Genomic DNA, 24,752 nt, shown 5'->3' on the forward strand with positions numbered 1-24,752 from the left:
ATACCACTTTCTCGATATAAAAATTCACGTGCAACCGTAACATATTCTTAGAGAATTACATTGCCCACCGAGTTTCTCGTTACGTAAATTATGGAATCGCGTTAAAGAAGATAAGTTATCTGCCCTTAACGAACGCTGAAATAGCGTTTTTCAGAAACACGTGGATGTTTCTCAAAGGAAATAGACGAAAAAGGGGGATTCAATTTAAACCGCTTAATATTGCCTACCAAAGAGAGCGTATCTCTTCCGAAACCCTTTTCTCAGGACCCAAAATGAAGAAGACATTCGAGGCGCTAATTTATGGCGACTGGGCCGACGCGCCTAACTAAAAACCTCGCTTACATCCTCATTTGAATGCGTAAATCGGCCTGCTCCACGCATTCCGGCCATCTTTTTGGCCAATTAACGAATCCGAAAATCTCGACAGCTACCGATTACTTTTCTAGACAGCGTAACCTAGTTCCAAAATGATCTAAGCACTGACTGGCATCGGCTAAGCAGCCTGTAGCATTACAAGGGAGGAACGCAAGACGAAGAAAAGAGAAAGGAAAAAGTAAAAAGAGAGGGAAAGGAAGAAGGAGAAGATGAGAAGAATGAAACGAGGAAGGGGTGAAAAAATGGGAATGCAATGTGGCTCATTAACGCTCGTAAAGGCGTTCGTGATGGCGCCGATCGCCAACAACGGCACACTCGCGCCCTCAGGCCTGTAATCACGGAACTTATAATAATCTAGTATCCTCGTTCCTGCTGGTCGACTGTAACGACTCGAAATTACAAGCGATATCAATTTTATAGTTATAACACGAGCCGTAATCAGACCTGGTGCTGTCCCAAACGTCCGACTCGTCGTTCACGGAATGATCGCGACTCTTGCCAAGGTCGCATCATTGGTAAAATCGAGCATCGTTCTCCTTCGGCAAAGTAGAATCGTCGTTTTCTAGCCAGACTCGCGTCTACTTCTTCTATACGCTTCGGCTCAGATACGTCGGTTTATCTGTGATTTCTGATCGTTCAGGTTATTAGATGTAGTGAACAGAGGAACGCGTGAATAAATTGTAAAGTATAAAATATATTTTAACACAGAAGCGTAAGTACAAGTTGCAATATAATTTGAGCTGGTCCCAATCCTCACGCTAGCAGCGTTACCCTGTAACTGAAAGTCCGGAAACCATCGTCGCCTGTCTACTGTCTATGGTCTGCCTTCGTGCCAGTCTATCGTCTACACGCTGTCGATGGCTTCAGCGTTTGACAAAACTAAAAAGACCAGATGTAGAGTTTTCTTAGAAGCGGTGACCACTTCAACGCTGATGAAACTATTGGCTTGGCAATTAAGTGATTGCGGATTTTGTCAATAGATGGTATCGACAAAGTCCGCGATCACTTAGATGCCAATTACGAATTTTAATTTAATTACTATATTAATACGCTGCCACTTTAGGCGAGGGTCACAGGAAAGCTATATGGTACGTCGTCTGTTGCTGATTTCCTCACTTTATGCCACTTTGGTGACCGACGAGATCTCCCTATGAGACACGTAGCAATGGCGATAGTAACGAACAGTGATAAGTAGCATTATTTTGGAAGAATAAAAACTTGTGTTACGACGGTGAACCATGGACACCAAATAGTATTTGGAGGAAGAATCAACGAGCGAATACTTCGTAAATTATATCGATATTTAAAAAGTATCTATTGGGCAATGGAACTCTGACTCTTTGGTTGTAAGCGTTTACGGATTCCTCGATGAAACAGGCAATCCATTTATCTGTTTTGTGTAAGAGGAGAATTGGATAACAGTGGAATGAATAGTTAAATGGAGAATTGTTGTAAGTATTTATTGGCTTAGGATACCTGCTGATGACGTATAAAAACATGATAAGTGACCGAGATATTCGATAAGACGATTAATTGGACTAGAATTCCGTACTCTTGCAAGGATAATGATTCAGGTATGAGAAGAGAGATAGTTTCGAAACTATCTGGAGAAAGATTAGATAGAAAAGCTTCGATGCTGGTAAAAATTTCAATTTGACTATTCAAATTATTTAATCGTATGGTGAAGAGGAATGTAATTCGAAACGAGTAAGGTTTAGTCTTTTAATTTACCAATTTACGATAATGTGAAAATATTAATAATAATTTTCAACGTCATTTGTATTTATCGTAAAAAGTCGATGGTTGATACGAATGACGGTAACTTGGGAATAGAATATTAACACGTTAACACGCTTCTCGATAATTATGTGACAAATCGACCGCAGATTTCACGCAAGGGTTTCTCGCGCTCGAAATTAATTTTTCTCGAAATTTGAGACTAGCCTTTGGAAGCTAATTTCGAGCTCTACCCAACGCGACTACCTCGGAACTAATTCTCTAATTAAAAGAGTAGAAGATCCGAGTTAGCCTGCTCGTTCCTCGACAATAAATTTCCATCAATCTACGAAAGACAAGACAGAACCAGGACGAGAAACCCTGAAGAAATGCAGCAGACAGCTATCGAAGAGACATCTCCTCGAAGACCGGCGAATAACACGAACATCATCGTGCATCGATAATTGAACGCGGCTATACTTACAGAAGACCGTGCGTCAGTTAGCGATGAGGTCTGCGCAAACTGCCTCCAATTATGTCCTTTACTGTCGATACGCTGCCAACATAAATTCCTTGCCGGCCCTAAAAAGGAGAGGACGAACCGAGCAATCACTGCCTCGTCGCTTCGAAACGGCCCACTTCCCCGAAGCTAATTGTTCCTTGAAATATATCGTTTAATTTGTATTTATTATAAGGTTCCCGTGGTGCAGGGTTCGCTGGCGAGCAAGTAGCAAGGAAGATACACTGTCGAAGGAATACGAGAATATAAGAGACGCGATAATTAATATAAATAGCGATGGGCGCAAGTAACTGGTAGTAGGGCAAGCAGCGAACTCGAACATTGGATTCCAGAAGTCTGTGTTATTTGGAAAGAAAGAATCGGTTACTTTCAAGTAGATTCGAACTTCAACGCAACAGACTCAGGCCCTGTACGAATACTTTGAGAAATGAGACGACTACAAGCTTGTAAGAGAGTCGATCTATTGGATTGGCAACTAAGTCAATGCCACCTAATGACAAAATCCGCCATCGCTTAATCGCCAATCCAACAGTTTAGCGTCGACGTGCTCGTAAGCAGATTTTCGAAAGTTGCGAGTACTCGTTCCGAGGTTGGGAAACAGCTTGCGAAGATTGTGAATACTTCGCCAGGATATGATGAACGAACTTGCGGAGCTAATAAACGTAACGAATCGATAGATGGATAGATGGCAACTAAGTGATTGCGGACTTTGTCATTGCCACCTAATGATAAAATCCGCAATCACTTAGTTGCCAGCCCAATATTATGAGTTGTATTCGAATCTGATGAAATCTTGAACATTGGGCTTGATTCGGATTTGTAAGTATTTGTATCGAACTTAATCCCATCGCTACATGTAAGAGAGAGAGAGAGAGAGAGAGAGAGAGAGAGAGAGAGAGAAATGTAAGGGTAAAACGGATGGAGCGGATAATTAGAAAATGAAACTGAGCTCTGCACGAATTGAGAACTCGTTCTGGGCTCCCATTATGTTTGTTAAGCTCCTGGAAGCCGACTCGCGTGCAATTTTTTGCGCCTGCTCTTGAAAAGTCGATTAACCCGGCACGGCGCCCGACATTCAAATGAAAAAACAAATCCTGCTCGCTTACTGTCCAATGATATATATATTTTGCAGATTTTTCATCCTCCTTCTTCTGTTTCTTTTTGTGGCTGGTATTTTAGTTTTTTGAGGGATTAAAGCTAACCCAATTCGTTTTACGCTATATGTGCCGAGATGTAACTTGCGTGCAAAATCTATTTGCACAGTTTATCATAGTTTAACACGATCTGTTTCTCATTAATTTATATAACAATGATATACCAATATATAATTTCCATACATTTATTTGTTATATTATACAACTCCCTAATTGTATGCGCATGTTGTTTAACTTTACCCGTGTAGTTTATCGCGAAAGTTCTTTTTTTAACTGCTACGATTAGTAATTAACGTCCCGTATTAAAACGTAATTCGATACGCACGTATTTAATACATTTGACGTTCGAAATTGTCTAGTTACATTGTAATGCAACTACATTGTAATGTACATTGGGGCAATGTACATAATGGGTCATTAGATATTCCAACATTTACATTCATTCGCGTTCGATAAATTTAAACCACGATTAATTCGAAGCATTTATTGCCGAATAATAATCAGACTGGCGTGATAATTACGAACTAAATCAAATTCAACTCACCGTAAGATATCCGTCGCAGCGTGTGTGCTTCTCCGCGTCGCCCTAAAAATACGCTGTTTCTATTTCCATTCAAATCCCCCACCGTGCCAACAGAAGCTTCTCTTGCAACACGCAACGCGTTCTGTTCTCCGAATCGGACGTCGCGACGCCCGCGCTTTTTCGGTGGCCGCGCACGAGTAGGCGCCGGCGCCGTCGACCACAGCTGCCTTTCTGCGAGCCTGATAACGGGGGCTGCTCGCAAGCAACCGCCTGGGTGCTTCGTCTTACCGAAAGCTCTCTAAAATCGTCTCGCTTTCCTCCCTTTTTTCCTTACCAACGAAAAGGAATCGCAACTGAGAACCTCGTCGAGGAAATATCTTGACGAACGACCCTGCCACCCCCAGCAGGGGGTGGACAATCGTTCGGATGCTCGCTTTCCTGTCGAAACAACCAATACGAGTTCGTGGATGCGTGACCACGCTTCTATACACTGCGGGGACGATTGCAACCTGTATCGTTCGTCCATCCTTCTTCCACCCTCGTTTCGTGAATATGCATAGAGCTGTGGTGGTTCGTTGTTCCTTTGTGTCGACCGTGGCTTTCGTTACGTTTTGTTATTGGCAGCCACGACCGATATAACTGCCACGTGTTCTCCTGATAGGGCGGCGTGACACGCCCAGATCGACACCCTGTTTTCGATACTGTGAGTGATATCGCCGGTTTGGGAAGAGACTATCGTCGGCGATTATTCACTAACAAGCTATAATTTAATATATTTTGTGTTTTACATTTATGTTTGAGACGACCAATTTTATATTAAATGCCGTTATGTTAATTTAGAACAGTTTTAAATAAACGCTTGTATGATAATTATATCGTAAAAGTAAGTAGGAATGATAAATTTGTGGGAAATTTCTTTTAAGAAATTTCATTTTCTGCGTCTGTGTATCTCGTTCGCGGGGAGTGCCGATTTTCCGTGAGATTCTGATTTCCCGAATCTCGTTTGTGGCTTGTGTGATTTTTTTATGGACAGATTGTGGCCAATTTCCAGAGTATTTTTCCTGCGTCTAATTTCAAAAATGGAATTATCGATATAGGCTCGTGGAAAATGAGATACGTGGCATGGGATAGAGGGTGAGGAATATAAAGAAGGAATCTAGTCGTATAGGTTAAATAATGTAGAATGTGGAATGTCGGTATTCGATTGTGTGTGTTAAATGTAGGGTAGTGAATAGAAGATTTGGGAAATTAAACAAGAGACACTAATATAACACTAATGTGAAATATCGTAGCAGAAATTCATGAAACTTATTGAGTAAAATAATGATCAGCTAAAGTGAAACAATTTGCGCCTGCATTATATAGTAACCTTCATATAAGATATTTTTTACTACACTGATATCAATCATTTACTCATTGTGTAATTACCTATTTGCGTAATTATGCTTTTCCGTGCTACTTACTTTTTAAACTTCCTTTCATCTACCTGACCTGATATCACAGACATATGCGTTAAGCGATTAAATTGAAGAGCTTTGATTAATTATAATTATTTGCCTCATAAATAAAAAAGATGTGATTTATGGAAGGTTAGCTGCTATTACGTCCTTAAACGTTATAAATATAACGTTACAAACGTTATGGTGATTTTAATTTCGAGCTGCACACGGCGTTAAGTGCCTCAAAATTAATAATTTTCAATTTTCTTCAACCTGATACCTTCTTGGACTACCTCAAAGCCATAACATCTGACAATTAACATATTGGTATTATTTCTATCCCAACGTAGCGATTAAGGACTAAATTGTGATTATTAGGTGCGTTTCGGATGACAATTGATTTAAAAACGTTAGCGTCGGTTCGATTATTTGGGAATATGGTGAAGTTCGTGACGTAACAGATAATTGACGTAAAATGACGATAAATGACGTGAAAGACTCATAAGTTTCTACTAAACATGTGGAAAGTACGTAGTTGTTAATTTGATGTATCTAATTGATATTAATAGCATAGTTATTTAAAATACAATAATTATAATAAACCTGGTAATATACATTCTTATTAAACGCATATATATATATATACGATGTTTAATTGTAATATCGCACTAGATATAGATTGCCTATAAATTTAGATAAATTACTATAATAGATAATTAAAAATAAATTAGTGACGTTATACGCATATTCGAGCGATAGAAGAAGTCGACCGAAGTACCGTGTCTGTCCATGACGATCTTGCACTACTTCCCTCTTTATCCTTTGTTCCGGCAGAAAGGCAGGAACTCATAAGGCTTCTTTGAACGATAAAGCAATTTTTCTGCTGCCTACTTTCTACGCATTCCCTTTATATCTTTCATACGATCCTGGTAAAAAATTCTTACGTGCGACGCCAATGGCAAAAATGTTGGCTTCGATTGGAAATGCTACGCAAGTCCGCTACAATTTATCTGCCAATGACGTTACCTCGACATTAAAAATTGATCGTTGTTCGTACAGAATGCTCGTGAATATATTGATTAAAATATTTTTATTGGTTAATTTTATCGAAAATTTAATTGCTTGGAAGTAAACCGTTATATAAAATAGCACTGACAAATATACAACGAGCGAGAAAATTCTTTAATTGAAAATTCTTGAAAAATAATCGAAACACAAACATACGATCTGTGTTGGCAGATTTTAATCGGAGATACGCGTAAGAAATGAGAAAATATGATACGATATATTATACCTAGCAGCGGTATAATTAATACCAGACGAATCGAAAATTCATCAACCAAGTCCCAAACTGAGCAGAAAATTCCAAAATAAAATCTTCAAAATGAAAAATCCTAAGAACCAAGGAGGCTATCGAAATACGTGGAAACGTTTGCAAAGTAAAATCGTTGAAATGAAAGATCCAAAGAACCGAGGGAAAAACCAGAAGCTAAGGGGCTCAAATATCGTCGTGCACGTTCCTGAAGAAGGGTTGCAGCGTCGGGATGCCGACATCGCATGATGGGCGCCTGGTGCGGCGCCAGCTCGTCTCTCGACCTGCGTGATCGTGGTCGCACAGGTGTGCTCGCACCCTTCACGCCGAACAACGTGATATCCTAAGCTGAAAGACGTTACGTCGGTCAGTAGACGATCGAAGCATCATGTCGACGTTTGCAAAGGGTCGACGTGTCGATGATCCCGATGAGAGCTGCCCACCTGTCGCTCACCGCTTGTCGCGGCTCGGTCACGACGAGTTTCGCGAACCGGCTAACAGAAACGCGACGAAGCTCGAGGACTCGACGCCGCGACGCTGGCCGACGCCTACGTGGTGGACGACGTCTTGTGGCGCCAGTCCTCGGGCGTCCCGACGCTATGCCAGGAGACCAGACTCTGATGCGAGTTAGTTGGCTCCTCTCCAATGCGTCTGGGTTTAGGTGGAGGAGTTGTTGAAGTGACACTGATTATTAATCATTGACTTACAGCTTTGAAGATGAAACTAAGCTCTCTGGTTACGATGATATTAATAGTCGGATTATCGATCTGTGATTTGTAACTGTAGTTCGTATAGAAATGCAGTTGTAATTAAAGACGATGTTAAATCGAGGTCGGTGAAGTGAGATTGATTGTTAATCATCGACTTAGGGCTTTGGATACGGAGCTAAGTTCTTTGGTTATGATGTTACTAATAGTGGGATTATTGATCTGCGATTTGTAATTATAGGTCGTACAGATATGTAGTTATAATTAAGGACGATCGTAATTCGAGATTGCTGAAGTGAAATTGATTATTAATCACTGACTTACGGCTCTGCAGGTGAAACTACCCTCTTTGGTTATGATGTTATTAATAGTGGGATTATTGATTTGCGATTTGTAATTATAGGTCGTATAGATATGTAGTTATAATTAAAGACGATCGTAAATCGAGGTTGGTGAAGTGAGATTCTTTATTAATCATCGACTTACGGCTTTGGATATGAAGCTAAGTTCTTTGGTTGTGATATTATTTAATAGCTGGATTATAGATCTGTGATTTTTCATTATTGTTCGTACAGATATGTGATTATAATTAAAGATGACCGTGAATTGATATTGATAATTAATCCATGAATTATAATGTAGGATATGTAACTGATCTCTTCAGATGTGTAATTAAAACAGTTGAATGTGTAATTAAAGAGTTTCTTATATAGATAACTATAATTAAAAGTGACGGTGAACTAAGATGGAATATACTCTGGCGAGTTGCGATTTACTTTTGAAATCAACTTTATTAATAAAACTTTCCATATATAACTTATAACTAAATATACCTCGCCTAGATAATTATAATAAAGACGATGATTGGTAACGGACACTTGAGATACAGTTTTAGATGTGATATCAACTCGTTTAGTAACGGCGATATTAATAGCAGTATAATAACATGTAACTAAATATAGATTTTATGTACAGATAATTTTAATTAAAGTAGTATGGTAAAAATAGATAAATGCATACGACGACTTAATTCTTTTCTTATAAAACAGAGTAGGTGTGTTCTATGAGAAAAATTCCAAGTCCATTCCAATGTGTGTTAGTATATTAAAATGTAATTATTTAATACTTAAATACAACAAATAATTTTATTGTTATATTTTAATAAAATTTCATTTTGTCATTTTAATAAAAGGAGTCGAAGGAAGAAATGTTATTGCAGTAAATAGTTGAAAAAAGAAGAAATCGATTAACCTAAAGATGCAATTGAATAATAGAAACTGAAACATCACAGAGGATGCAAGTAGAAGCAGCCACTTCATACACAGCCATCGGTGTTCGAACTACTCATCGATGTCTGGCAAGAAACCAACCTCCGAAAGCTTCTTCCTACTAACGTTCAAAGTCAACTGTGCAAATTAAAACCGTAGAAAGGCGAAATTAATATCAAGTAATCTGATAGAAAAGTATAAAACGCAACGAACGATATATTCCTAATAACTCTATTATATATTCCACCGCTAATTTATTAAAAATTTAATTCCACTTCCAGGCACTTGATACATAAAGCAACCAACGGCTCATTAATCGAACACGTACCTGGTAAAACCTATTTTCAGACGAACTTCGATAAACTCCGCGAACAAAAAATCCGCTCGCATCGCGTTTCGAAATGCCGCGCAGCATCCGCGATAAACCAGGCCGCAATCGCAACAAAGTCAGATCAATATTTCCCAAAAGAGACACGACCGCCCACCCACACAGAACACCGCAACACACCGATTCCCTAGCAGAGCCCTATATGCAGCGGAACAGTGGAAAAAATTGCCAAAACAAAAAACCGTCGATCGATACTGTTCGAACAGCGACACAGCCAGGCCAACAGATTCTTGGGGCTGCACGCGACTTATATCGCGAACAATAAAAAGAACGTAAGCATCGTACGACGGGAACTGGGACGATTCCCCTAGGATATACCCTAGGATGCTAGTCAGAAGCTGTGGAAGAAGCACGCTACGGAGAAAGCGCCCCTGAGAAAGCTCAGCGGCGCCCTAGGCTCGCGACGCTTTATCCGGCGACTATAAACGCGTCGGATGAAAACGTCAGTTTCGACAACGTCTGACGAAGCTGCCCGTCAAACGGAAGACGTCGTCTGACGTACCATCGGAACAGGGGAACACGTTGAACGTGGAGGCTAGCGTAGCTTTGTCTAGGCGATAGCTTTTCATCGAGCTTTCCGCGTTTCAGGAAGCTTTCCGCGTTGTGGACGAGGGCCGAGAAGCAGATAAACGTTGTCAGAGGCCGCGCTGCGACGTCCTCCACGGCCAGGAGAACAACAGTCGACGAAAGGATCCTTGGCGTCTCCTACAGAGCGTCGCGACGAGCGTCGTTACGGCGAGGAATTGGAGCAGGAGAACAAAACGCAGAGAGAGGTTGCAGGCGTCGCGACGCTGCACGGGGTTAATTTTAGATATAGCGCGGGTGGGAAGCACCCTGGGCCACGCGAGGAACGCCCACGGCCGATGAGTGTGCGCGGTGAGACTCGTAGAGAGTCGATGGAACCGAGTGGGGTGAAGTTGCGATAGATAATTTGGATTGGTTGAGACTCGAGGGTGTGAAAGTTGTGTTAGCGTTTGTGTGAGAAGATTAGAGTTGTGTTGTATATTTATATGTAGATGTATAGCGAGATGAAGTTGGTCTTTAACGTAGTAGGGTAAAAATGGAAAATATTGTGTGGTTTTGCTGGAGCAAAGAAAAGTATTAAAAAGGAGGAAATAAACCCAAATAATATGCTATGGTATCGTAAAATATGTTAGGCTACTGAAAACGCAGTTGAAGCTTCTGTTTGCTTCTGTTTGCTTCTGTTTGCTTCTGTTGGAATAACACGCGATGTCAATACTTTTATTGTAAGTTTGTGTCGAGTAGCTTATACATATAAATTAATTATTTCTCTGCGAAGCGCTTACTTGTTGCTTGCTACTCGCTAAATTATATTGGAAATTCTGTCGTATAATCGATAAAACACGTAATTAAACCAAGTGTTTTCACAATAAGTAACTCGTCTATTGTATGTCTAAGTATCATATTACCGTGCTAAATATATGCGTTTCTGCTGCTTTGAGGTTGTATACGTAACAACACATTCCCCTTCCCAACAAATTATACTTCGCACTAGAGGGAAAACGAAGCATTGGGAAAAGCTTGCTAATACAAATTTCCCTATCCACCAGTAACAATTCGAATAACCTCCACGGTTACATGAAACTCGAATCATAAACCTTTATTCCAATACATCTTAAACTCTTCAACGACTTTTCCTCTTTCTCCCGGGAAACCTATAAAAGACAATAATATTTCACCTGAAACTACAAGTCGGCAAATGCAATCTCCGCGCCTGCAAATTCGCTGAAAAACGTCGATCGATACGAAAGGAATTTACTCGAAAGTTTGGACCAATTTTTTTTTCTTTCACAAACAGTCGCGTTTCCTTCGAAGGTGTCGCAGTTTTCGTTGACTCGCCGCTTCTCCGTGTTACCCATCCCAAAAGTTAGGAGAGCTTTCCACCTTCGTCGTTTTACCAGGATTGTATGAAGACACGCGGCTAACTTAAGGGAAGAATGTCTCCGAGAACTTAACGAGCTTTCGTAGCTTTTAGTCGGCAAGCGTCGCGACGCCATAGCAGGGTAACATGGTCGAAGGTGGACTAAGCGTCGACGAGAATATTGATTCGTTCTCCGTGGTTTTCCGCAGAACGCAAATGTTGCCTGGTGTTTTAGACAACGTCGAATTTTATCCGAAACTCTTGATAAAATTCATACTAAATCTACATGTGTCGTATAAATGTGAATATTGAGGAATGTAATTAGGGAAAAATAAAAAATTATGGTGCGAAGGGACGAAAGATATCGAGAAACGATATCTAACGAAGAATAAGCCAAATGGCACTATAATGTTATTACGTCAGGATACAGAAATATACGAGTGTGAACATTTCTGTTGACAGAATAATATATTTTATAATAAAATAGTTCAAATGAGTTCAATTAAGTGAAAGAAAATTGTAGATTAATGTTCCTTTGTGATTTACAGAATTTCGCGGTTTAGTGACTATTTGATACTTTGATATTCTGATTGTGAATGTTTGCGCAGTTATTTGTCCATAACTAGGCAAATGAACAGATACATTTCGCTTTAAAAACATCCGATCTGTGCCTTGCATTCGGGGTGACAGGGAAACAGCAAGGGTGAGAAACATCCCTCGAGCTTTCCCTAAAAGCAAGTGTTACATATGTCACTTCTTGTCGTAGCAGTAACCGACAGTTTGTAACTGCAATTATTGAGTTATCTGGAAAATTCGCAGCTTTCTAACAACCTGTCGATCTTATCATGTTGCGTATATTGCATTGAGTTGGCAACTAAATGATTGCGGACTTTGTCAATACCACCTAATGACAAAATCCGCAATCACTTAGTTGCCAATCCAATATATTTGACGTCAACTGCAGAGAATTATTTTTTAATGCCAGTCGACAAAAAAAAGATATTATTTTTCGATAAGAAAGAAAGATTTTACACTTGGAAGAAAAATAGGCAAAATGTATTGATATTCAATTATTCGTATTTCAGTAGAAAAAATTGCTGTACTTACAATGCGTAATTTATGTATTAATATGTAACTATAGCATAGAATCTTGCTGGGAATTTTGCAATAATCGAATAAATTTGCAAATAATCGAACAACATCCACGATATTTCTGTTACGACAGATGCACAGAATTATTTAATTGAATTGTGGTAGCCGTGAATAAAAAAGGCACGCGTGTTACGTAAAACGTTTGAACGCGTAATCGGGTATACGTGAACGAAACGTGGCCTTGAGAGCTTTTCAATCGCAATTCCATAGCTCGCTCACGCCTGACAAAAGGTGGCGGCGCGCGCTGCGACCGGAAATTACCTCAGTCGGAAGTTTACTCCCGCGTGTGACGCGCGTTTACGACATTGCGCCGCTCTTCTTGTAATCTTTTGTGTAATCCCTTTTGATCGTCGCTCGACGCGCCCGATAATAGCGTGCAGCGCGGTAACACGCCCGTTTTTGCGCGATCTTACCATTCATTCGACATCCTGCATTTATCAACCGCGATAATTAGCCGTAAAATTGACCCAAGAAAGGATTACTCGCGTTTATCGAAATAGTTGAACAAAATCTCGAAAGTCGAAGATCGAGAATATTTACGATATCGAGAAATTTCAAGCTCTTACGTTTCGGTAACAAGCCGCTTCTGTTATCAACAACGTCCTGTCACTCTTCGAACATTTTCAGAAAGTGGAGATCAAAATGAATCGTGTCGTTCGAGTTGTTGTTTCTCTTAAATTAAACCTTGAAATGTTCCTGAAATTTTCAAAAAAGTGAAAGCAAAGATCTATTCAAATTTCTGCAAATTATCTCGTCTTTTAAATCGAACGGGACATTCTTCTCTAAGGATAATAATTCCTGAAATTTTATGCATATAATTAGAAGGATTCCAGTCTTTAAAATCTAAGAAGAAACATATCCACTTGCAGGAAATGAATATAAAGTCTAAAGATTTTATATATCTACATATTCATATAGGTAAATACGCGAAAGGCAGACTAAATCAATATCGCAGGTCTGCACAGACCGCCTCATTCTACTTCGTCTTGAGCGGAGCCAATTCCCCTGTGAAATTCATACGCGATTGGTAACATTATGCCGAAGAAAATTGGGCTATTTGTATCTCCGAATTCTGCTACACGTTATTTCTTTATGTACTTCGATGTATTAGGTCGTCCGAAAAGTTTCTTTGCACATTTTTCATTTTATATTATTTTATCGAATTACGTATAATCCATTTTGTTCTATCAAACTAAGGATCACAACGTTCGACAGATTAGGTGTCATGTTTGTATAAAGATGCGTCGTTGTAAAAGACGTGTCTGTAAAAGAAAGACACTTTCCGGACAACCAAATATTATTTTAATGGGAAAATACAATTTTCTTCGTACAATCGCTGTAAGATACCACGAAAGTTAAATCCGTTTTATTACCAAGGGAATCCTATAACTATTGTTTTTTCATTTCTTTTATTTCCTCGATATAACAAATATTTTGATATTCAAACATCGTCTGATTCATCTTTGAATATTTTCTTCGCTGATTTCGTGGATTCCCGTGGCTCTCGCGCGGTATTAAATAAATAAACCGAAATACACGTTTCCATTGAAACGGCCCGTTAAAGAAAATTACGAGTGGCAGAATTTATACGTCGATTAACGTACAGCCAATCGTATCTCTTGAAACCAACATAACGATAAATCGAATATGCGACGCGTGTACGTTTCACAAATTTCAGGCCATTAATATATAAATTTTAAAAATTCAATCTACCATTTTCATCGGCCACATGTACGCGATAATTAAAGGACCAGGTAATTAGACCACGAGGTAGTTAAGCACACGCGAACTTTAAATAATACCGGTGCAAAATCGTTGTAATTTATTTACAGATTGGTTTAATTAAATTGAAGCATCCTGTACCAACAATCGATCAGAAACCATATATCGTCCGGTTCTTTCAGGTGCGATTTAACGACCGTACATTCTTAATTGAATTAACATTTAATCAATATCATGTATCAAACGTTAATAACGCCGACTTGCTGTATTCATCGTATATTCCAATAAAATATACTATAGCCGTGAAGCAATTATAAACGTCAGGGATTTACGCGTCAAAAGACCTTCCAGCGAAGAATGAAACCTGTTCCTGAATTACGACCGCCAACGTGTCGCATTTACCTTATTTTTACCCTTTTTCTCGTTTTTCCCATTTGGAAGCTTTCGCGGTGCCCGCAGGTATAGAAAGGCAAACGTGCTTCGAATCGGAATAACTTTTGAAACGACGAAGACGAAGCTGCGTCCTCGCTGAGACAACGACGAACAGATTTCGTTTCTGTTCCATCGAACAAGTTACTGTACTCGACGGTTTTTTCATATTTCTCCGCGTTTCTATTGCCAGTAAAAAGACATCGTTGCTTTTACCGTTGCTGTTGACTCTCAAAGTGATACAGATCGAAGAATAACTTTTTCTATAGATAAACTTTTTGTTGTTGTTTGCTAGGTGATTCGTAAGTGACGATCACCGTCTCGAGAAAAGTATCTTTGTCAACTTTTGTGAATTTAAGCGGTGCAGTTAGTCGCTTTCTTACTATGGGAAAGTGCTTTGCAAACAGGTGGAATATGAAGAAAATGAAATAATTTGTATTGTATTATATTTTTTTTTATTGTAGATAAGAAGATATCATTTATTATCAATTATTCTCTTGTATCTTATTATTCTTTATTTCCCATCTTTAGAGACTGCTTAGCTTAGGTTCACATAGTTAATCAAGTTTCTATACACGTTTACGCTTAGTCTTACATTTACCTAGCTTACATACGTAGTAGTAGACACTTGCGTAATAGAACATTTATTTACAGAGAATTTATTTACTAGGTTATTACGTACTTACTTGTTGCATTTATTAGGAACATTATGAAACAGTGTAACACAGTGTATCAGCTCTTATAATTTATGGCTTAGATTTGCGGCTATTTCGTATTACACGTACGCGTACCTGCTAAGCAAATGTGTGAAATGAGATAAAATGAAGTCTCTACGAATATCCATCGATTTTGATCTACTAGGTCGTCCGAAAAGTTTCTTTCCTCTCATAAGATGATAATAGATGAACGATAATTTCTCTTTCATATTATTTTACTGAATTAGGTATCATCTATTTCGTTCTATTTCTATTATTATGTTCGTGCGTAATTCAATAAACTAATATGAAACAACGAACTTAGAAAACGAAAGAAACTTTTCGGACAACCTGATGTTTTTTTATCTGTCTTTCTCGATCAGAAATATAACATTCTTCCCATTGAAACTAATCGGATTTTTCCTCGTTAATCAATACATTTGACGTCCAGCCAAAAGCAGAGTTATAACCAAATATATCGATTGTCAAGAACGTTGCAAACTTTCCTCACCATTCGATGTCTATCGAATAATATTTGAGACATACAGCAACAGCAATCAATGGAACATCCTCGTGTTGTTGCTTCGGTGAGAACGCAGTCTAAGCACGAAGAAACTGACGCACGATCATCACGAGATGTGCGTATCCTTGGAATTTTCAGCGCGAGGCTAATTAGTCGTTGTGTAAATCATTTTAACGCGCATTAATTTCTCCACTTACACGTATGTAATGGACAGTTACGATACAAGTGGAAGTGCACGTTGCCTGTTTTATATGCAGCCAAAGTGCGACCAATTTTCCTCGCGCGCCATAACTCGGTGATAACGGACACCGTCTAAATATCTTTTTCCCTTTCGCAGATCGAGGATAGGCAGGAGAAAATTCTGTGACATATATCTGGCAGTTTTAAACGTGCTTCCGGAGCTATACGATCATCGACGAGAAAATTGCTGATCTGACGATAGGCAGATCGAGCAAGAAGAAAAATTTCAATGACACTGCTCGAGATAGCGCGTTTCTTTATCCCAAAATATGTAGAGATGTTGAACTATTTCGATCTTACGAACGTCTATACGCGTTAAGCAAAATTTAGATTTCTAAGTTACACATACGCATGAAAATGCTGTGTACCATTGAAAGAAAATTTATGAAAAATTTAGTGTTTTAGAAATTCGTCGATTAGTGTATTGATTATTCCATCTGGTCAGTATAAATCGATAGTTTTCTACTTCTTTTCGAACAGGGTTAATTTCTACGCAAAATCCATTCGATTTCTGCAATGTATTTGTATAATATTCATAATATTAAAATGTTAATTACTCACTTTTTTCAACAGCAGTCGTGACGGCTCAATATTCTCCTGTAACAAGGAAATAACAAAAGAGTTAATGAGAAAGTAACGAGAGAACTTTTCTTTTCTTATTTTAACTGTAAACGACTGTTCGCTTCAATCGATTCGAGGAATCAATTTCGTAATTGCAAATATATCGAAAGTATTTTTATTCTGTAAATGTAACTCCCGGTTGAAAAGTAACATTCCAATATTCTGCGATCTGTTCTCTTCAAACTACAATTCCGCAATTCACAGTCATTGTAAAATCATCGTTTATTACTTCCGTATCTCAGAAGGAAGATAAATCGATCCACGTGCAACATTTTCCACTTGAAATTATACATACGCTAACGAAGTTCTGCGAGTTACCTTGTGCGTATAATTTAGAATTAGAGTTAGAAGAAATAAGAGGAAAAATGAAACGCGTATGATGTAGAACAAAGATGGGAAAATTTCGTTTCGAACGTAATATTACGAGCGAATGAACGATCCATTGTCGAGTTAATTCAGAGACAATATAAACTGATTGAACAAAGCGCTATGAAAGTGTCTTCTGTCCTTTGATGTGCTGTTAGTTTCAGCTTTAAAATGAATCGCGTCGATTTGCATTACACGCGACTGAAAACGCCGTGAATGGAGCTTTTTAACGAGGCCATTAAACGTGACACGAAAGACGAACGAAACGCGACCAGATAAATATCACCGGTTACCAACTTCCTGCTCGTTAATAGCCGAAAACATTTATGTGTCGGTATAAAAGACGACTGTGGATACAATAAACGAGCCGCGGGAGTAATTATGCTTAGCCTTAAATCTTTCTGTTATCGATACGAAATTAACGAGTTCGGCATTATCGCATGATCATTAAAAACGCGTTCGACATAAGCACCGTTTCCTCTCAAGAGCCGCCATAAATTCTGCTAAACGGCTACCGGGCATTACGTTTACGTGTTGACGTTTATGCTGTAATTTTGCAAAAAAAGGAAAAGCTCATCGAGCCACGTCACTGTCTCTCTCACGATAAACCGTGTTATCTTTATTTTTACGAAGGCGTTACAACGATTCCACACACGTACTATAACGTGTTTCGCGTATATTTTTTGATACACGGAACGGTTTGGTAATGTGGATTAAACGCGCACAAATTCTGTCGCGAATAAAGATAAGAAAGAGCTGCTTGGAATCGTTTCGCTTGCCAATTTAATTATTTAATTACCAGGCTACGTGAAATATTTGGAAATTTCATTAGCAATGTAACAGGCCACGACTGTCGCGATTATATCGATAAAATATTTATCGCGGACGAATGTTTATTAAAAAAATCGCCACGTCCATGTCAATTAAAACTTAAAATAACTGTCGGTTATTTCGAAATGCCTCGTATCTTTTCTCTTCCTCAACTATGCATTCCGTACTTAAATGCTTCTTTCGAGTAATCGAGTGGCATAAAATTGAGAGGATGGACAAAATTCGGTTTGTCATACTTCTCGCGTATCATCTTTATACGTTGCATGGATAACAAGGAGCAAAGGATATAAAAATTCGTCCAAATCAGCAACAGCTTCTGACACTAGCTTATCGAATATAAACCAATACAGGAGATTAATGTTCTCCGCTTTAGCCGGTAATGATTCACCCGGTACATTGCAGCGACCTAAAAAAAAATATATTCCTCGAAACACGATCATCCTTTCAGACTTCCAATCTGATCCGCGCACCTGCAAATACTCAACCGGTTAACCCTGTACAACAAGCAACCCTGCGCTTCCCTACAACTACATTACAGCAAGAGCAGAAAAACATTGGCAGAGAAGCGCGCAACTTCTGTTGGCGGTGCGCGGTGTCTCCTATACAGCGCGCAGCGCAACTCCCTAAATTCACCAACGCTTTCGTTTAATATTCTTACATACTTATTCGATCCTGTCTCCTTTTTTGCATATCCTACGGAAAGAAGGAGAGAACGATGCTCGTACGTACGTCGCCAGTGGCCGAGGACCAAACGTTTATTTTTCTCGTTTTATTCGTGCGAATTCAGCTCGCGGCGGGCGAGAGTGGCTGCGCCCATAAATTTTTGGAAAAAGAAAAAAATAGCAGCGGACCATGGAGGCTGTGTAACACGCGCCTCGGGAATTATTGCACAGCTTGAAACTTGTTGCTGCTAATTTTTTCGTCTGCTGCCCACCTTCCACTGTGTTCTTTCCGTCATATCTCGCGGCCGTTCAGCTCTCTTTTCTCATTCCCATTTCTTCTTCTTGTTGTCCGCTGCTGCTGGCGGAATAGCCGAGCGCAACGCGTATCCCGGTTGTTCCCTCGCCAGCGTGAGAGACGTTGTTGGACCAATCGGCCGTAGGCGATTTTCATATTACTCTGTCGAAAAACGCGGCCGAAATTTATCTTTATATCGCGTGTTATGTATTGTATTTCTATTGATATTTATATCTGTAAGGCGATTTTCAATGCGATACAGAGAAAAATCGAACACGGCTGACGAAAAACAATATACGAGGTGTGTCAGAATTAATAGTTGTGTGCAAACGTTTGTACGTCGTTTAACGAAGAGTGTACACCGTTCTCTTCAAGATACAAGTTCCCTTGAGAATGTACACCCTATACACCGCCAAAGGCAGTGCTTCCATTGTTGGAAACAGCGCTGGAATTTATTGCTGGATTTAAATTGCTCGGTTACAATCTTTCGAACGTTGTCCAAAGTTCCAAAATGATGTCCTTTGAAGTGGTTTTTGCTTTTTCAGAAAAGAAAATAGTCGTACGGTCTCGAATTAGGAGACTGTGCAACTGCGATACGTTCGCTGATGAAAAACTCATTGGCAGAGAGCGCGGTGTGTAAGGCGTTGCTCGATATATCTCGCTGTTCCATTTCCGTAACGCGTCGCTCACACACACACACTTTTACAAAATTCGCTCGTCGAAAATGCGATGATATTGCGTTGGCAACTAAGCAACTGTCAATACAACCTAATGACAAAATCCGCAATCACTTCGCAATAAATCAATTTTCATTTCCATAGACGTGGACACATTTTTCAAAAAATATTGCAAAGTCGTAAAATTTGTTTTTGCCAGCAATGCGTTAACGAAATAAGTGAAACGTGATTTCGCCTGCGGCTGGGGGGTTGAACTTTTATAAGGCTGCGTGCCCTCTGGTTCATTTTTGCTGGCAGAGAAAGCGACTTTAGCGAGTGTTTCGATTTCTTTGATTTTTGCAACAGGCAGCCTAATCGAACGAGGATCAGCTGGAGAGAGAAGGATGTGCTGGCAAAAGGCGGCATTCTTCCGCGGCGAAAGTGTGAAATTGTTTTCGGTAATCAAAGGCCACGCACGATTTTTACCTTCGAGGTCTGTTCGAAGGTCTTCCTGTTCCATTCGGACAGGAAATGAAAGGATGATTTTCGGGTACCGCCAGATTTATCGTGCTCATTCCCACTTGAATACAGTGTTTTAGGTTGCGGCTGTGCTCGGAAATTGTACCACGTTCGATGGTGGAATTGTCGGTTAGAAATCACTGCCTCGTACTCGTATTTTTTCTATTTTTTTTTTTTTTTTTTTTGTGAAAAAAGATCAAATAAAAATTGTTAAACTTTCAGTAACACGAGATTTCGATATTCACCGAACAAACTGATATTTTGCGATATACGATAATTAAATAATATTATTGTTACAATACGTACATTATATAAAACGATGCAAATGTTACGCTTGCGTAAAATAGAATTTTTGTATCGCGAGTAAACCTTTTGTCAGCCATCGATTTCTTTTACATCTTTTAGGATCGTGAAAGACAATTAACAGCTTCCTCCAGAATTTTTACTTTTTACATCGTTGTATTCTTTCAACGAACATTCTTAACGCTTTAAATTCTCCAATGAAGCCAGATGAAATTCACCAAGTGCTAAAAACCAATCCGATCGTCCCGTTGATAGCATTCCTAAGAATGCTAATTATAGCGGTCGGCAAAGTGTTAAAGCGTGTAGCCTTTGCTTCGTACGCGGTACAACACCGTCTAATTGGACGTTCTAATTATGCACATAAGTAAAATAGGATGGAACGATGAATAGAGTGTACGATACTTGTGGAGGATACGTGAGAAATATGTTTCCGCGCTCTTGAATACAACTGCGAGTAATTAATCATGAGCGAGGTGCCATATATATTGAAAAATTTACACGCTACGCGTAAGTTTTGTAGCAGAAAATTTGTTCATGCGCGCGTTCATCTTTAAATGGCAGAATACTGTGACACACGAAAGTATTGTCAGATGGAAAATATCGTGAGCCATCGTAAGATAAAGTGCGATTATTTGAGTCGATAAAGAAATTACTGGGATCAAGTAAAAATTCCAAAATAAATTTTTAAGTGAAAGAAAAATATTACAGAGCTGTTGAATCGCAGGTAATCTTTGATATAAAAGAAAACGTATAATGTGTGTTCCATAAAACAAAATAATACGATCAAAACGCAATAATACGATATCTCGTGTCATTGTTTTTATGGCGAGTGGAAAAAAAAAATTAAAATTGGGATGGATATCAGGTGCAAGAAATAAAAATTAAAGAGTATCCTTTCAGAGAGAGAGCGGCATCTCCTCGGGTCGAATCTTACCCATAATTACTTACCCTACGTGGCATAAATAAGGCTTCTGCAGATGTGCACACTTCTCAAGAATACGGAAATCAGGTAACAAATTTTATTGGATAGAGATTAACATATGCTTAGAATGTAAAACGTAGAATTGAATAAAATTATAGGAGAAAGATAGAAAGTATTTTATTGCATAATTTATGCATCTGCATCGCGAGTCATTTTTACTTCAATAGTCGCACAATGACTCAGCAAACGAACACTTATTACATAAATCGGAATTTTTCGAACATATTTGAATAGTAATGACCCCACAACACTGCTTTGTGGTATACCTGCTTCAATAAGTTCAATAAGTCGTGTGCAGTATCATTTGCAAATATAAATATTGGGGTTTCAGTAATAGTAGGAATATCTTCAATGTATAGCATGTATAGTAATGACCCCACAACACTACTTTGTGGTATACCTGCTTCAATAAGTTCAATAAGTTGTGTGCAGTATCATCTGCAAATGTAAATATTGGGGCTTCAGTAATAGTAGGAATATCTTCAGTGTATAGCGTGTATAGTAATGACCCCACAACACTACTCTGTGGTATACCTGCTTCAATAAGTTTAATAAGTTGTGTGAACATATTTGAATATCTACTATGAAAACCTTAAATGATAATCCTTCGAGTTTAACATACGAAATGTTCGACTTTTCTAACGACAAACGCGTCGCAAAAAGCAAATAGTATCATTCGTGAGAGAATTTGTCAAGGAAGCAAAGTATTCAGAAATTTGATCAAAAGCTATGTACGTAAAGTGAATTATTTTTGGAACGTAACGTTTGTACGAGCGTCATTTTTCTCGCTCAGCTTTCAGATTATATTTAATTGTGTGTAGCCCGTAAATTGAACACGAAATTTATGTTTCAATTTCACTGGAAGGCAAAGTGAAAGGAGCGGAATGAAATTTGATATGAATATTAATTACAACGTGATAAAGAGTTTTGTGTTTTCCATTTATAGTTTCACTTTCCACTTTAAACGTATTTTAATCTTTTTTCAACGTTAAATATATAGTTTAAACCTAACTCTACTATTAGGTTGTCCGAAAAGTTTCTTTCGTTTCGTAAGCTGATAATAGATGAACAACCATTTCTCTTTTATATTATTTTATCGAATTAGGTATCATCCATTTCGTTATATTTCTACTATTATGTTCGTGCGTAATTTGATAAATTCAATATAAAACAAAAAACATCGTGCGTCTATTATTTCCTTATAAAACGAAAGAAACTTTCCGGACAACCTAATATTTAGAATTCTTCCGCAAATAGGTTGTAACATAATTATCGTAACAACGTATTCAATAAATATACCTGCAAATGTAATATTATCGTGAAATATTTAGTATAATTCAATTACGTTTGTTTGGAATATCGGCGGACTTATCATTAAATATCGCACACGCGTATGTAAAATCAGTTACTTTTCTTTTATTTATTCAACGTGCTTACTCTCAGCTGTCTCATAATAGGACCATAATTATAGCTGTTATGTGCCATTAGCAGTGGAGACTCGCGTGCAACTTTACGCAAGAATTTGCGTAGCACCGGCAATGCGCTTAATGCAAAGAAGCGAGCAAATACTAACATAATATTTAAGCCAGACGGATAATCATCGAATAAAAACAATATCCTTAGAGCAATAAAAATTGTTAAAACGCGCGAAAACACTCGCCGAACGTAAGAATACGTGAAATAATTCTCAATGCTTGTTTTTCTGAACGTTCAAAACTTTACTCGACCATAAAATATTAATAAAAATGACAATGTTGGATCAACATGATTTAGCATGGTGCGAGTATTTGTATCGAAAGGAATTTTAACTAACATTTAATAGCAAAGCCAGGTTGCGTAAAAGAAGATAGAGGAAGGAACGAGCGAACGCTATTTATTATCGTCTACGTATTTATTTAAAGGATGGCACAAGTCATAAGCTGTCTATCTGGTCGAAGTCTTTTCTACGTCACTTTATACGATACGTGTAATTATCGAGCATTAATCACGAACAACCGACTCAATCGCAAAGCACCATTAATTTCGCATTATAATGTTGCGAGGATCTTCGAAAATGGTGCGTGGACTTGTTGTTTATTATATTCGTCGCGTTATTCAGCTATCAGCAAACTCGAATCTCCACACGCACGTTCGATTTTCATCTAACTACATTTCTTACAACTTTCATCATTTTCTTATCTAATGACGTTCCTATCTGTTCGTCAACGATCGCTGACAGTTTGTTACCAAAATAAGAGACTCTAGCTTTCGAATCAAAATACATACGATTATTAAAGAATGTTCACATATCGATGTTGTCATAATCTGAGCTGTGTGTCATAGGTGCCATAGATAACAAAGATTCGATGACCGGTGAACGCGTTATAAACCGCGATGCGAAGATGGAGCGGTGGAATTCATGGGGCGCTACGCGTTCCATATACAAAGAGCAAGAGGCGGTAAGGGCCGCGTACCGATTGACCGGAATAAAATATCGACGCGTCGAAAGTCCGAAGACGGGTACGACGGTCCCCTTTTCGACGGTATATACGAGGTAATTACGGTGAAAATAACGACGGTCGCGTTACCGGGGCACCGCGAGTCGAGAGCGTAGACACGAAAATAATGACGACCAGGATAATGATGATGAACGCACGGAAAGAGAAAGGCTGTGCGAAACGAGGCACAGAGGCGAGGCCAAAGCCCCGGCCAAACAGTTTCAAAGTCAAACAAATGGAAAGAAAAGTAAGTACGACACGGGGATAGAAAGAAGGGGCACCCAAGGTACCGCGTGTGGGGTACCACTTTGTGGTGGTGGGAGAACGTGGATCAACGTGTGGAGAAAAAGGGGGATAAAGAGAAGACCAAAGGGGGGCCCTGAAAGGACCCAAGTGGCCGACCAATAGCGTCTAAGCAACTATCAGGAAGGTGTGGTGGAAGCTCTGGGCCTGATCCACTCTTCTTTCGTCTCGACCAATCGCGATCTGGCGGCAGTAAGGCCCGTTTCCGTCAGGCTCCAATTGCTCCGCGTCTTTTACGAGCAATCACAATAGTTTACTGGCCCCGTGGAAGTAAAACTGCTATTCCGTGCCAAGACACTCTGCTCTTTATGTGTACACCTTCTCTTCCTCTTCCCCCTCTCTTTCTTTTCTTTTTCTTTTTTTTTTTAACTCTTCTCTTAGCTTCGGAGCCGAGGAGTTTCAACAACAGCAGTTCGTCTGACGTTTAGGATATTTGTTGAGATAATTTCGGTCAGTACGTTATTGTTGTTTCGTGTTATTGAAGGTTGTAAAATCGTGCAGACAGTATGTGCCTGCCATAGCAATCGTTCGTGCTTGCATGTCATTTGTAAATCACTTTCAAGGGATACTAAATTAGGTACCCGTATGTTGCGAAGTGCATGAGTTGTATAGCATAGGTCCTTCTAACGTACACACGCGCGTGCACGTGTCTTTTTCATATTAAAAACCTGTGCTATTCTTTGGTAAGTCAG

At 39.0% G+C, this 24,752-nt stretch overlaps 2 protein-coding genes across 7 annotated transcripts in view; one reads left to right on the forward strand and one right to left on the reverse strand.

The window, feature by feature from the left end:
• The window catches only part of LOC122575219 (tubulin polyglutamylase TTLL4-like), a 234,530-nt gene that overhangs the window by 61,558 nt on the left and 148,220 nt on the right, over nucleotides 1-24,752 (reverse strand). For all 6 annotated transcript variants that reach the window (XM_043743885.1, XM_043743890.1, XM_043743891.1 and 3 more), the window contains one exon: nucleotides 16,607-16,642. The gene's annotated coding sequence lies outside the window, so the exon portion shown is untranslated. The remainder of the gene's footprint in view (nucleotides 1-16,606; nucleotides 16,643-24,752) is intronic.
• On the forward strand, nucleotides 23,141-23,836 carry LOC122575223. Its single transcript, XM_043743897.1, has 2 exons — nucleotides 23,141-23,336; nucleotides 23,603-23,836. The coding sequence occupies exons 1-2, from the start codon at nucleotides 23,183-23,185 to the stop codon at nucleotides 23,815-23,817; spliced, it is 369 nt and encodes a 122-aa protein (XP_043599832.1). The 5' UTR covers nucleotides 23,141-23,182; the 3' UTR covers nucleotides 23,818-23,836.

This window comes from Bombus pyrosoma, linkage group LG14, assembly GCF_014825855.1.
Source record: "Bombus pyrosoma isolate SC7728 linkage group LG14, ASM1482585v1, whole genome shotgun sequence".
In the NCBI taxonomy this organism is placed as follows: Eukaryota; Metazoa; Arthropoda; class Insecta; order Hymenoptera; family Apidae; genus Bombus; species Bombus pyrosoma.